Raw genomic sequence first — 15,441 nt, forward strand, 5'->3', positions numbered from 1 at the left:
AAGTTACTTTTTGATTAAATTCAAAAGCGTTTGTAGACGTAATCGCGGGGATTGGGTTACATATATCGGGGCAGATCTTCGCAGAGAGGCGGGCTAACGACGGACCGTTCGCCAGGAATTTAATTGATCGGCCGCGCCCGTTATATTTCTTTTCTTTTATTTCCCAGGACGTTTTGAGTCGACGGTAGCGCCTCAACCGCTGTCGTCAATTCCTCGGGGCGAGGAGACATCAGGTGGCAAACTTCGCCGACAAAACTTCATCCTTGAAAGTCGGTCCTCCTCTCCCAGTTGTTGTTGGCGGTTGCTTTCCTGACCTACCAGCACGTTAGGGATCCTCCCATACAACACACACATACCCGCGCCTTTACTGGGTGCGCCCCTTTACCGCCCGCCTTCCAGTGCAGGAACCGATTCCTTTGTAAATGCTATTGGTGCCCTGGATGCTGTTCAGAATCGACCGTGCAAACGCGCCTGCACGTCCCACCGCGTTAACAACAACACCAACCCCCCCTCCCCCGAATACAAAACATTTCACGTCTTGCAAAGACCGTCCCTTCGGGTTGCAGGGGGCTTGCCCCGCATCCCGCGCGTGCAGAGCTGCGCGCTTTTCATTCGGAAACAAGGGTTTGCCGGACTTTCTCTCGAGTAATCCCGTAGAGAGTCGGGGCGAAATGTGCTCTTATTGCCTCCCGGGCGGCGGAAGCAGATTGGCTTTTCCAATCGATGGGGTTGGAGCGGTGGCCGTCCGGAGGAAGAGCGCGGTGTTAACTCAGACGAAGGACACGGCCCGCTTTGCCTGGCTTGTTTAACATGGCAGCCGTGCGGAGAGCCCCAGATAAGGCGGCCACACGCCCAGGCCGCCTGCCTCGGTTCCCGTTGAGGAGCCATCGGGGCCTCGCCTGGGGGTGGGGAAGGTGGGGACGCCCCAAAGAGCGGATGGAGATGTTGGGTGCTCGGGAATAGATGGGGAGAAATCTTTCCCCCATCTCCACTCCGGGGGTCGGTCGTGCGCCTAATCCGCTCCACTAATCCGTTTCAACAGCTGCGTTTCCTCTGCTCGTGGTGTGCGGAGGTGCCGAGTACACACCGACGGGTACACCCAGCCTTGTTCGCGCGCAACGGCTCCCATTCAACGCCTCTCGCCAACCCCTTTCTTTTACTCTTTCGCGCACAGTAGTTATTACCCAAGGTTTACTCCGTATCGTTCCTCCCCGACCCATTTCACATAATTCTCGCGCTCGAACAGGCAGACGAATCTCGGTGGCGAAAAACTGCGGGTGGCTTTGAATGAGGGAAAGGGGGGGGGGTAGAAAGCGGGAGGGCGAGCCCAAGCTTAGAAAATGAAACGCTGAGGGGGGGGGAGGTGGTGGCTGGGGGAGGGGAATATGTGTGCCTCCGCCGAGTAAGGTGAAACGGCTGCTTTGGGGACCTCTCTTACCGCGGGGGTCACCCACCCAATTCCCCCGCCCCTTATTCCACCTAAAAACACCCCCTCCCCACTTTTCCAGGCAAGCCAGATCCCGCTCGCCTTCTTGACGTCATGTCTGTAGGAAAGGGACCAGCAGCGCGAGCAGCCCCGGGCGCTGGCAGCGAAGGAAGGGCGGACGGCCGCGGAGGCAGGTTAAAGTTTCGGCTCAAGTCTGCCGGTCTCTAAAACCCCGGCGAAGGGACGGCGAGCGACGCGCTCCTGCCCGGCTGCTGGCAACATCTGGAATAGTTCAAGGCAGGCTGTCCGTCTGTCGGCCTGTCTGTCTGCGAGCGAGCGAGCGAGGGAGGCAGGAGGGAGGGGAGGCGCGAGCGCTCTGCCGAGGGACTGAGGGGCTGGGACTAGCGGTCTCCTCTCTGCAGAAAAAGCTCCCTGCCAGCAGAGCGCCCGGCGTTGGCTCGGAAGAGGAGAAGCAGCTGCTCGCCGCCGCCTTTCAGCCTCGCTGTTCCCCGGTCTTTCCCCCCACGCCTGCCTGCCTGCCTTTTCTAGTTCCTGGATCTTGACTTGGGCGAGAGACATTTGAATCCTCCGGACATTTTTCTTCCTCCCACCCTTCTCGGGGGATGCTCCTTCGCCCCTCTTTCCCACTTCCCTTGGCGGCGGCGTTGCTTTTCTGCCCCCGGACCTCTCTGCTTTGCAAAGACAAGAAGAACCGGGGGGAGAAAGAAGCGAGCGGGAGACCGGGAAGAGCCCAGCGCTTCTTCCAGTCGGTCGCCACCGCCGCTGGCGGTGCGCTGAATTCTTGGGCAGGAGCCCGGATGTTCTCTGAGGATGCTTTGCAATTGTACTAAAGGAGGCACTGCTGGAGCGAATCAGGGTTTGGGCTTTGATGCAATCATGGGAATCAGGTAATAACCGAGCGGGGAGCATTTAATCGCCGCAGCAGCTCCGGTTTTCTTCCTTGAACCGCTCCCCCTGCCAGCGACCTCGGCTGTTTGGGATTTGGAGGAATTAAAACCAGAACTCCGACTTGGGTGATTATTGTTGTTGCTACTACTGGTCCCTCGTTCCTCTACTTAAATGGTCAATGAAAACAAGAGGATGTACATTCCAGAAGAAAACCACCAAGGTAAGGCGAGGGCAGTTCGCGAATGGGGGGGGGGGTCGCCGTCCCCGATACCTCCTTTTCTCCCGCCCTTCCCTGCCCGCCGCTTCACCTGCTGAGAGAAGTCGCTGCACAGAGTGGAGGGAGGCAAAGCCGGAGCGGGGAGGGGGGACGTCGGGGGGGGGAGGAAATGTTCCTGCGAGCGTGGGCTCGAGCAGAGACATTTCACGTAGAAAAATCTTCGAGCGGCGGGGCGCCGGGAACAAATGAAAGCACCTCAGCTTCCCCGCCCTTCCTCCCACTCTTCCTCACGCCTTAGCCAGGTTCGGCTCGCGAGATTCAGCCGAAGGAAAGTTGTTCCTCGGCGTGACAAGTGGGGAGACACAGCCGGCGAGGGTAGGGTGGGGTGGGGGTGGGGGATGGAATCAAAGAATTTGGACTGCTTTGCTTGTTTCCCTGTCCCCTTCTTGCATTGCCAAGGTTTATTTTTTTAATGGCATAACAGCATTCCGGGTCAGGTTAACCCGCTTCTCGCCCGATTCACACCCCTTTCCAGGATTGCCAAGCCAAGCCCGTACTTGCTTCAGCCCCTTCAACTTGTAACTTTTGAGAATGGGATGGGACGGGTTGGATCTTCTCTGAGGACGGGTGTGAAAGCCCAGTTATTCGGAGGGGTTCCCAGCGGTGCCCTCCAAGGCTGTGGAGCCGGATTAAGCTTCCTTAAATTCGTGTGGAAAGGAAAAAGTCTCTCTCTCTCTCTCTCTCTCTGTGTTTTGTGTGTGTGTGTGTGTGTGTGTGTTTGAATGGCAACTCTTTTATTTTTGACCAAGGCTTTGCTTTATCCACTGACAGTTTTCGTCCTGTTAAAACGGCCGCGTCACTTGGGGATTGGAGGGGGGGGGGACATTCCAAAAACCTTGTTCAGAAAAGAGACTCTCGATTCTTCCCTACATTCCTCTCCCCTACTTTCATGGACTAACACCTCCCCTCCTGAACTTAATGGGACCCTAACCTGGAGATCAGCTCTAGCCATGGCAAACAATACAGTAGAAATAGTATATTTTTGAGCCTATCCTCCTCTGCCGAGGTCTCCCAGTTGCAAGAGAGAGGGCTGTGAACTCCATCTTATAGTCAAGAGTGAGACCCTTCAACACTGAGCAGTGCATAGATTTTAAAAAAAAACCCTCTAGTTTAGAGGTGCTATTTCTTTGGAGGTGGGTCAGAGAGGATACTTTAAAAGAAAAACTACAACCCTTTAACAGTGCCCTACCCAGAAAACATTATTTTGAGCAGCATGGTAGAACAACAGCAATATTTTTAAAAAAGGGAGGGAGAGGGAAAACACAAAACTTTTTCTACTTTCTCCCTGCAATTCCTCTTAAGCCCGCTGCTCTTTGAACCTTGGGCACAGTGCCCCTCTTTCTTGGATGGAAGTGCTAAAAATTACTAGTTTAGGAACTGAAGTGCACCCATGTTTGCCTGTGTGTTTCTTGTGGGCATCCTTGTTTCAACACCTCTGTTGTCTAAACTACAGTCAGATCACAGAGTCTTGGGGGGGGGGGTATTTATCAAAGGGTAGTTAATTGGTCCCTAGGAAGACCAATCCCCCTTGCTCATTGCTCCAGCCTTTGATTTCTGCCTCCTCATCTCACCCCTATTGGAGGAGAGAGGCTTCTGGTGGTTGCTGTGTGGGTGTCACAGGCAAACAACCTTTGGATGAGATGATGGTGCCTTGATTACAGTGTTCCCTAATTTATGTTTATTCAAAACACCTGCCTCTTGGGTAGCCAAACCTGGAAAGGGGTTTGCTTGAGACCTAGTGTGGCCTAGCCCAGTATTACAGTATTTAGCTCCCATCATCCCTTGCCAGGTGGAATCTGTAGTACACAATCGGTTGGAGGACCAGCCAGCCAGCCAGCCAGAATTGGTTGCACTGAACGAGACAGACAAACCAGTTTCTCCTCCAAGGTGGCTTGCTGTGTTTATTCTATCAGAACAGAAAGCATGTTTGCATGACCTCTCTTCTCCTTGTTCCTAAAGAAATTTAGCGGAGGAGGAAATCTGAGTAATAAGGATATGTTTGATTGATGCTGGTGGCGAACACCTTCCCATTACATGCAGAACTGAAAAATCATAAGAATTTCATCCTAATGAACATCTCAGGGAAAGATGGAAATCCACAATCATGTTTATTTGGTGCAAGGTTCTGTTTTTGCATTTGCCTTCTTAAACCTATATGTATCTGCCAGCAAGAATATATGGGTCTCTTGCTGCTGCCAATGGTAATGATAAGTAGATCAAAACTCAGCTCCATAGCAATATGCCAAATACTATGGCAACTGAACTGAACTCCCTACAGTACTTACCAGCTGCAATGATTATATAATATGTATGGAATAGGTTTGACATCTCTCTCTTTCTCACTGCAGATTAATTTTGTGTCCCTGCAATGCAAAAAAGCAATACTTTTAAAGTGGAAAATATGGGAGGAAAGCCTATTATTTGTATTTTATTTTTATTTTTCTGGTCAAGAAGCATAGGCTGAAGCTACTAATAGTAATGAGTAAGGGACCATCTCTAAAATAAGATATTTTGGGGGAATCTTTATTACTAACCCTTGCCTTGTCTTAAACAATATTGTCCTCTTGTACCCTTTTTTTTGCAATTATCTGGGAACTCTTGATTTTGGGCGAAAGCCAAGGCATAGATTTATAGTGATGATAGTGAAAAACAGAACCCAAAAGGAGTTTGGGGATAAATTAGTGTAATTAGAGCAACTGAGTTAAAAAGAGATTGGAAAATTGAAGTAGAAAGAATAGCCAGAAACCCTTTTTTGATTTTTAGAAAATTCTATTTTGAGAGTACTAGACATTACACTTGCCATCACTCACTCTTTAGCAGAGAAATGACTCCTTAGATTGCCACAAAAACTTGGGCAATAGCTCTGAGATATATACAGAGAAGAGCTTATTTATTTGACTTTCTCACATAACTCTCTGGCTATGAACTGAAATGTTCTGATATGAGCTAAATATGCTTTTTCCCTTAATTAACAATGAATGTGCTATTTATGGTGTTCAAGTTATAGTTTATATGTATGTTGCTCCTGAAAATCTGTCAATAAATAAGATTTAGCTAATGGCTTGTTCTCTTAAATAATACAACAAGTAGTAGTAGTAGTTGTAATAGTGGAAGCTGCTTGAAATTACCTTTGTTTTGTTTTGTTTTTAAGTTAGGCTCTTTGTTTAACCATCTCATTGTATCTCTCCAAGTACCAATAATTCATTTTTATTGTTTGGTATGATGGTTTATAGGAATGTTTGCTGGGAATGGCCCATAAAACACACACACACACACACACACACACACACAAAATAGGATTGGTTGATTGAGATGACAGAACTAGCGGAGATGGCAACATTTTTTGACTAGAGAAAGATCAATAAGTACATTTATTAGTGGCAAAGCTTCTTAAGACACTTTTTGCTGAAAAAAAATGATAAATATGATTTTGGGGTTTGGATTAAAAGGGTACTTTATGGAAAGAAAGAAAGTATGATGTAACCTTAGAGAGAGAAGGTAAAATATAAACATAATTGTTTTTAAAAAGATTGCATGCCTCTTTTTTTCTTCCTCTTTCCCTTCCTTTTTTTCCATATTTCTTTTTCACTTTCTTTTTTCTTCTTTAAATAAAAATGTTTAGAATTCTATTGAAAAACTTGAATAAATTTTTTTTAAAAAGAAACACGCACACAAATTATTTAATTCAAAGTAGTGAGACCACATATTCTCTTAGATACAAACTGGTATTATGCTTGTTCTTTAACAGAAACCACAATGCAGTAACATTCCATGGAAAAAACATTCAAAGGTGGAAATGTGGTTCGCAGGAAACTAGATGTGAATATGATTATCTTCAAATCAAGAAGTATATTTAGATGGCATAACATGGTTTTAAATTATGTATAGTATGGATACATTACCGATCTTGGCTCCATAGTGTTGGTAGTGACATTGATAGCTGTGGGTGGAGAAACCTGGTTGCCAAGAAAGAAACAACAATTATTTACATGCTGGATTAAAGGATTACGAAAAAGGTGCTGCTGTATGGGTTCTGAGTTTGCCATAAGGTGGTGCTCAGTGTTTGTAGAGCTAAGAAGTTCTTGATGTAGCATAGCCAACAGCACATCTAAATCATAGACTTATATTGATTTAAAACTATACTTTCTACCTAAGTGAACCCTGGGGATTTTATTTCTGTAACAGATACCAAGGATGGTTAATAGAACACAATATAGCTTCATTAATCTACTGTTCTCAATAATCTTGATTACAGTATAACAGGGAACCAACATTGCCCAAGTAATTTAAAACTGATACAAGTTTATGATGTGGGCATACCATTATTAGTAGGAAATGACCCCAAGGTTTACAACTGCCTTTTCCTTCCCTGATAGAACATCTATTTCTCCTCATATAATTCAAGGCAAGTTAATAATAATTAACACAAATGAGCACTTGCAGCTGGTCATCAATTCCACCTAGGCAGGCTCTTTTAAGCCGCCTGTTGATTAATGCCAACAGCTTATAATTCATCCACAGGACATTGTTCAGCTCACCCTGTTTTAGCAGATTCATACTCATTCCTCGGGTAGCAATAATTATTAGCGTTTTGTCTTTTTTCTTCTGGAAATTATTAGCATTTTTAATATTGTCTTTAAGTCAGGAAAGATATTGTTTCCATGACACTATACTGGAGGCATAATCTGATTTGCTCGTCTGTGACCATAATAAAGATTGATTGATTGATTTCTATTCCACCTTTCTAATAAGTTGTACAGAATCAAACCATACACATTCCTGACTCATAATAATTAAGCAGTTTAAGATTGAGTAATCTTATATTTATACATTAAAACTGCTAGTATTTCAACATAATTTTGGTTTCCCCTCGCCCTCTTTTTTGCTCCCTTTATCACAAAATAAGCTCACTAGAAATGAATCTATCTAATAAAATGATTACTGCATTTTTCTACTAACCTTAACCCAGGGTTCAAATGGACTGTGTTAGTGAAATGCTCAGGGATTCTGTCTCTTACATGGTATGATGTTGTCTTATCAATATTCTTCTACTTTTCAGAGTTAGTACAGTAGCAGTACTTTATTTATTCCACCTTTATTGTCTTTACACAACTCAAGATGGTGAACATACGGTAGTACATCTTCTTCCTATTTTCCCCTCAATAACAACCTTGTGAAGTAAGTTGGGCTGAGAGTGAGTGATTGGTCCAAAGTCACCCAGCTGCTTTCATACCTAAGGAGGACAAGAAGTCACAGTCTCCTGATTTCTACCCTGGTGCCTTAACCACTAGATCAAACTGGCTTGTAAACAATATTAGGTTAATGTTGCAATCTAATGCAGCGGTCCCCAACCTTTGCGGTTTGGAAGCCTGCCTTGGCTGGGGGAGAGGGGAACTGGGCTGCATGAGGTGCAGACTGGTGCATGCTCACAGCTTCTGCATGAGTGGTGGGCTGGCAGGCTGGCGCACTGCTCAACTTGCATGAGTGGCGGGCTGGTGCACATGTATGTGAGTGCCCCCCAGCCCGCCAGTCACACAAGTTGAGCTGTGCACGCGTGCTCTGACCAGCCACTCATGGGACCCAATTCCGAATAGGCCATGGCCTCGTAGTAGAGGGGTAGGGTAGGCAATCCCTGATCTATTGTGTCCATTAGGGCATTTAGTGTTTTGGAATTACCTGCTTTGTTGAGAATCTCTTAGCCTATATTGCTGCTTTAATTGTAACTGAAAGAGAGAAGAGATGGGGAGAAAAACATTCACAGTGGTCTTTAACAATAAACATTTCTTGATCTGAAGCTGGCAACATTATTTTTAGGGTAGATGTTCCTTGTTTCCCTGATATTGGAGTCATTCCTTTGGAATACTCTTTTGTATCCATAATAAAGATACAACTACTATATATGTAGATGTAATAAATAATAAATGTTCACCCGGAAATAATTCCAACTATATTTGCACCAACTATTGATAAGACTTTGAGTTGGACTTTGTTGCATGATCTAGCATAATCAGATACAACTGTTTAAAGAACGCAAGATTCTTTTTTTCCTGTATTTCTTTTATTCCATAAAATGAGCCCATGTTTTGAGTTATGATGTGTTAAACGTGTCGACAAATTCATTTGAAATCCATTTTTCTTCTGTCATTCATTACAAATAGGCTTTTGAATCTTGCTTACTGATCGTTTGCTGTAATATTATAGGTGGCTGTTGTCCACTCCCATTCATTCATAACTACATTCAGAAGTTTAAATATTGACTATGTCTGAGATTCCCAGCTATCTGGTGATGACGGTAATGATGGTGATGATGAAGATTAGAACTGAAAAACAGAGATATGGAAAAAGATGAGTCTGTAGATGTGAGGGAACAAAGGTAGAATAAGGGAACTTCCTCCTTTCCATCTATATTTTCAATAATATCAGAATGGGTCTTTTACTCAGAATGTGGCAGAACTAGCGTTATTAACTGCTTTTTCCCTCAGAACATAAGGGGAAAAGTTCAGTATAAAAATCAATAATAGAAAAGGAAAGAAGTAAAATAGTAAAACCTGCAGCAAGTATCCTATATAGCAATTTTAAAATCAGGCTGTGGTTGAAAGTGAACTGCTATATTTTAAAATCCTAGATATATAGTATTCAGGCCGATTGGAGCAAACACTTGAAGGGGCTATGCAGCTTTCAGCTAACCTTAAAAGGAATAGCTAGCATGCACATCAGTGGCTTTATTTAGATTAGGCAACTATCTAAGGGTTCTTCTGATTGGTTCTCCTACAATTTCTCCTCTAGTAACCATTATATTTAAATCCCTTAAGGCCTTCATGAAGAATTCTGTGATAGGTTGTTTTTTTTTAAAAAGAAAAGAAAAATGCACTGATTTCCTTATTGAAGGTGATCTCTTTTTTCGCTTTGACTTCCAAACTGAAAAAAAAAACAACAACAACCACATTTGGTGGTTAAAGACAGGCTGAAATATTTTGGCAAGCAACCCATAGTTCCATACATTTTATCCCTTCCTCATTTTATCTCTCCCCAAGTTTATTGGAATTTAAGGATTCAGATGGAAAATGTAGAGCTCAGGTCTTCCAAGGCTGTAGTGTGTCAGGATGTAAGAAAGGAATAGCAAATCTCTGTGGGTCATTTTTAAAAGAACTCTTTTTTCCCTAGGTTTTTAACTGTGATGAAATATAACAATTGCTGAGATTGTTTAGTGCTCTGATTTTATTGACTGTAATTCAGAAGCGTACATATTATTTTTAATCATTATCTCGGAGCCTTCCTGCAGGACATACAGTATCTCTAGGAAATGTTTATTTTAAGATTTTAATCCAACAGTTTGGATTTCATATTCAGATAGTTAATTGATGTAAGTAAGTGGTCGCTCAATTCCAAATTGTTCAGTATGCAAGATTGGTAAATTGTTGCTGTGTTTTTTCCCTTTGGGATTTTTTTTTTTGATTTAGGGCAGGGGTAGGCAACCTTGGCTATTTTATGACTTGTGGACTTCAACTCCCAGAATTCCTGAGCCAGTATGGCTGGCTCAGGAATTCTGGGAGTTGAAGTGCACAAGTCATAAAAGAGCCAAGGTTGCCTACCCCTGATTTTTGGAATAGATAGGATTCATAGAAAAGTTTATTTAGAGGGCAGACACCTCCATATCTTGACTATTTCCCCCCAAATAGTTCAAAGTCTACCTTTGTTGCAACCACCCTTAAAATGCTTACGGCTTCCACCAGCTAAGAATATTGTTCAGTTACAATCTCTTTCCCTCCATCCCCAAATCATCTTTAATGTGTGATGTTACCACTTGATGATTTGAGGGGGAAAAAATGTTAGAAGTTGCCATGATGGGAAGCTATAAAGCTGCCAAAATGTTGGCCTTCTCTTGCATTTAAAGGAATGAACTAATAGCAACTTGGGATGGTATTAGGGTATGTTGCTGAACTGATACAGGAAAGGAGAAAGTTTGAACCCAAAAGCTACAAGACCGGATGAGTCACAAGTTCTCATTGAGAATCCCACCAACTGTGCATAGCTGTGCCATTTTAATAGAAATGGTGTTTAGAGAATTCCAGATAAACATGAAGTTAAGGCTGAAATGGTCTTAGTTGCTAAATAACATAAGGTCTGTGTGGAAGTGATCTTTTTCAGTTGTTGCATGAAGTTACAATGTGTATGTAGGTGGATGGATAGGTTTTGATTTACAGGTAGACCTTGACTTACAACTATTCATTTTGCAACTGAAGTTACAGTGGCACTAAAAAAAAGTGACTTAAGACCAGTTCTTGCATTTACAACTATTGCAGCAACCCCATGGTCATGTGATCAAAATTTGAGTCCTTAGCAGCCAGCATGCATTTATGACACTTGTGGTTCCCCAGGGTCATGTGATCACCATTTGCAGCCTTCCCAGCTGGCTTTCAATAAGCAAGGTCAATCAGGGAATCAGATTTGCTCAACAACTGCATGATTCACTTAACAAGGGCAGTGATTTGTTTAACAGCTATAGCAAAAAATTGCATAAAATTGGGTGTGACTCACTTAACAACCACAAAATAACAGAATAACAGAGTTGGAGGTGTTCTAATCCAACCCCCTATACCATTTCAGACAAATGACTATCTAATTTTTTCTTAGACACCTCCAGTGATGGAATACCCACAGGTTTTGAAGGCAAGCCATTTTAATTTTAATAAGCTACTCTGTTTAGCAATGGAAATACTGATACCAATTGTGGTCATAAGTCAAGGACTACCTATACCATATTGTGTGAATCTGGAAAAATCTGGTTTGTGTGCTATGACTGATGGTGTTTCATCTATGAATCATGTTTTTCCAGATGGTGATGAACTGCAACTCCCAGCATTCCCCAGTCTATGAATCTGGTTAACTGGCTTTTACAACAGAGCATGGTGTTTGGTGAAACCTTTCATGAAACTATTATGCAAAATAATTATTCTATACCTGTAAAGATGTATTATTATTTGGATAGAGATGTGGAGTCTAGGATTGAGGCTTTTCTCATTATGCTAAAATAAAATCTGTGGCACATTAGGAGTAGTTTGAATATGCTAACTTTCTCATAGTCTCAAAATTACAGTTACATGGAGTTCACCTTCCCTTGCCCATGGTAAAGATTATTAACTAGAAAAACAAACCCTGTACTGACTAAAAAAATATGTATAGTTAGGGTTTCAAATATATGACAGAGAAAGTATCTGAATATGAAATTCTTTGAGAACTTATTTTTTTAATTAAAGCCCAAGATTCTATCTAATATATTTACAAGTAGTCCTTGAATTATAACCATAATTGAGCCTGGCAATTACGGTCATAAATCATGAGGGTTGTAAAGTGGGTGGACCTGTTTTTATGACCTTTTTTGCAGCAGTCTGTGGGCAATGACCAGGCTGAGCATGAGGGAGGGATCAAACACGTCATAAGCCTGGAGCCCCTTCATGCCCCAAAGTTCAGCCCTCCTTGAATTCCATTGACTGTTATCTGCTGCCAGTGTGCCTTGTCCGTTAGTTGTTCAGATTCTTGTATAGAGCTAACTTGAATTAAACTTATACTAATTTGAATAACCTTAGTTCGTGATTTCTTGCACTTGACACAGTTGTTAAGCTAGCCCAGGAGTAGGCAACCTTGGCTCTTTTATGACTCGTGGACTTCAACTCCCAGAATTTCTGAGCCAGCCATGCTGAGGGGAAAGGGAGAGGTTTCCAAGCTGAGCCATGCTTGCTCAGGAATTTTAGGAGTTGAAGTCCACAGGTCATAAAAGAGCCAAGGTGGCCTACCCCTGAGCTAGCCAATTGTTCGCCAGGAGACAGATTTTGCTGAAAACTGGAAGTAAACAGTGGTTTCTGAAAAACCATCATGAATCACAGTCACATGACCACAGGGCACCGCAAATGGACATAAATGCAGGCTGGTTGCCAAGCACCAAAAATGAGGTCACATTACTGTGGTGGATGCCGTAACTTCAGAACAGGGTCATAAGTACGATACTTTTGGGGGGAGTCCATTGTAATGTTGACCGGTCATTGAGCAACCAGTTGTAAGTCAAGGATTACATATATTACACTGGCTGTGATATATAGTATTGAACAGTTTTAAAAAACACTCAGAAACCCAAGCTCCTGAACTAGATTATCCTGGTGAGATGATATTTGATTCCAAAGTACAAAGGTAAAATTGAAAGAACAACCTTAGAGAAAACTGCTGACTGAAAAAGAAGTTGGCATCAACCATTTTTAAAAGATGAGAATTCTCCATAACAGTCATAACCTTTTATACCATCTCCTGCTACCAAATAGTTATCTCTCCAACATGTTTACTGCATCTTTACTCATGCAGTAAAAATGTACTCACTGGGGTTTATTTCCATAATAAGCCTCTTGTGGTGTAACTTATGCTCCGAAATAGAAGTGCAAATTATTTAGATTCTAATATAACAAAACGTGCCTTTGGGTGTTTTAGAAAATAAAACTATTCAAAAGCCTGAACATGGCACCATAATTATAAAATACATGTGGTTTTATAAAGTTATTAAGTCAACAAATCTTCCTATGGATATTATAGGTGCCAAGCTACCCTTATGTTGCTTATGAAACTGCAGATTGTTTATTCAGCAGAAGATGAAAGGGAGAAGGGGAAAAAAACTTCGTATTTCTTAGATGGATGTACAAGAATATTTGCAAAGCCTGCCTTTAAAACATGTAATTCTTCACTGGTACACAAGTGATGCTCCTTGGAATTTCATTTCCAATTTTGCCAGACAAAATAAGCTTTTCCAATGCATGATTCATCTTAAAATACTTGCTTTATGTAGCATGAAGTAACTGTTGGAGAGTTTTTTTCTCTGCAAGGCAGTCTGATTGATCATATGCAGACGGTGTTCTTTGTTCTGTGCAATTTTTTTAACAACTTTTCTACAGTACTGATTTTGAACTCTAGCCTGTCATGGTATCCAGGCTGTTGCTCATGTGCCTTCCCATAAATTTTATTCCAGACCACAGGCATCTCTATAGTTCGAGGTTTAAATGCAGAAGATTTGATTTTCACCGTGAAATCCATTTACACTTTGGTGACTGTTGTTCCTGCATTCAAATTCCAGATCCATATATGGACACAACATGATGGCCATAAATGTGGAGTAGAATGCAAAGGATTTCTCTGCTGCAGACAGGAGAAATAATGGGAAGTAAAAGACGATTTTTTTTTCAGAGGTAGAGATGGGAACAGATTGCCTTGGAAAGGAACTGTAACTAAGATAAAATCTTGTATTGGAAATAACTGGCTGAGACAGAAAATGCTTACTGAGCATCAAAATATTGCAATTTCACCTCTTTTTAATTCTGTCTCCCATGTAATCTATAAACCTTTCACAACGTTTATCTACTCCTGAATCACATCCCTTGTCATTCTTTTGTTCTCAATCTCTTTTGTTTTTCTTCATCCCTACCCTCCAACTTTTCTCCGTTTATTATTCATCTGTTTTCTCATTTTCTATATCCCATTTCCTTGCTGTTTCTTTCCTCACCTCCTTTCTTCCGTGTCCTGCTTTTAGCCTGCTTGGGGCCTTATTCCTTTTTGACTGTCTCTATCAAATATGTAAAAGTATTTTAATTTAGTTAACTTCTTGAGTTTGTTCATAGATTGAGGTTTGATCCAAATTTAAACACAGGAAACGCCACCATGCAAGGAGAACTTTTCATTGACTTAAATGTTTGATGACTGTCAGTATTCTGTGAATAAAGGAAGTTGAGATGTGTGAGACTATACTGTATATGTCTATCTGGAGGCTGGGAAGGCTAGAAGTGTAAGGAATGTTAAAATCCCCCCCCCCAAATATTTCTCTGATGTCAACCATGAACTACAAATATTTCCCTTTATTTCCCTACTGTCTTAGTGCACTATGTTGTTATTTGCAGTGCTTTTTTTCTAAAAAAAAAAAAAAAAGTGCCGGAACTCACACACGTCATACAACCCGCCTTGCCTACCCTACAAGGTTCCATCCAAAAAAGGTGCTGGAACTCCGTTCTGGGCGTTCTACGAGAAAAAAAGCCCTGGTTATCTGTATATTGCAGGAAAGGAAGTAGAATTATTCAGTTTGCATAACAACAGATCCAGAAATCTAAGAATGACTTCTTTAAGCTTCTGTTTACTTAGAGTTGCTAGATATTTAAACATTTTCTATTTAGAGAAGGCTAAACTTTTTGCTCCATGAAAACACTTGCATTTAAACTAGGAGAAAATTATTTTCCTCCATTTGTGTAAAACATACTTTTCAAGTTGACTTATACTAGAACAGTTAATGCTTGTGATGTTGCAATGGATGAAATATGACTCCTTACATACAGCAGTTTATTAACTTCATTCTTTTTTACTCTGAAGACTAGTCATGCTTCATTACTGCCTTTTGACCACATCGTATTATTTCATTAATTCTTTAAGGTAGGCTGGAATTGCTATCATAGCATTAACAATAGCACTTAGACTTATATACCACTTCATAGTGCTTTACAGCCCCGTCTAAGCAGTTTACAGAGTCAACATATTTCCCTCAACCATCTGGGTCCTCATTTTACCAACCTCAGAAGGATGGAAGGCTGAGTCAACCTTGAGCCGGTGAGAATCGAACTGCTACAAGTCGGCAGAATTAGCCTGCAATACTGCATTCTAACCACTGCACCACCCCAGCTCCTGTGTCATGTTATATAACATAATGGACAGCCGAGATGTTATGGGTTGATCAAGAATATTCAATAAGCCAACTTTATCTGAACAGTGTGGTTCCAGAGCCATTGTGGCATTTTATTTATACTGTAAA

The 15,441-nt window shown here is 42.1% G+C and overlaps 1 protein-coding gene across 25 annotated transcripts in view; it reads left to right on the forward strand.

Moving 5' to 3' along the window:
- Window positions 1-15,441, forward strand: part of CACNA1C (calcium voltage-gated channel subunit alpha1 C) — a 590,134-nt gene that overhangs the window by 72,193 nt on the left and 502,500 nt on the right. Inside the window, exon 1 of one of the 25 annotated variants that reach the window (XM_039360592.1) lies at window positions 1,608-2,555. The exons of the other annotated variants lie outside the window; for them this stretch is intronic. Coding sequence (XP_039216526.1) covers window positions 2,507-2,555 — 49 coding nt within the window. The 5' untranslated portion in view covers window positions 1,608-2,506. Of the gene's footprint in view, window positions 1-1,607; window positions 2,556-15,441 lie in introns of those variants that run through there. 25 annotated transcript variants of the gene reach the window in all.

Source organism: Crotalus tigris, unplaced genomic scaffold, assembly GCF_016545835.1.
Source record: "Crotalus tigris isolate CLP2741 ecotype Arizona unplaced genomic scaffold, ASM1654583v1 scf7180000017541.2806704, whole genome shotgun sequence".
Lineage (NCBI taxonomy): Eukaryota > Metazoa > Chordata > Lepidosauria > Squamata > Viperidae > Crotalus > Crotalus tigris.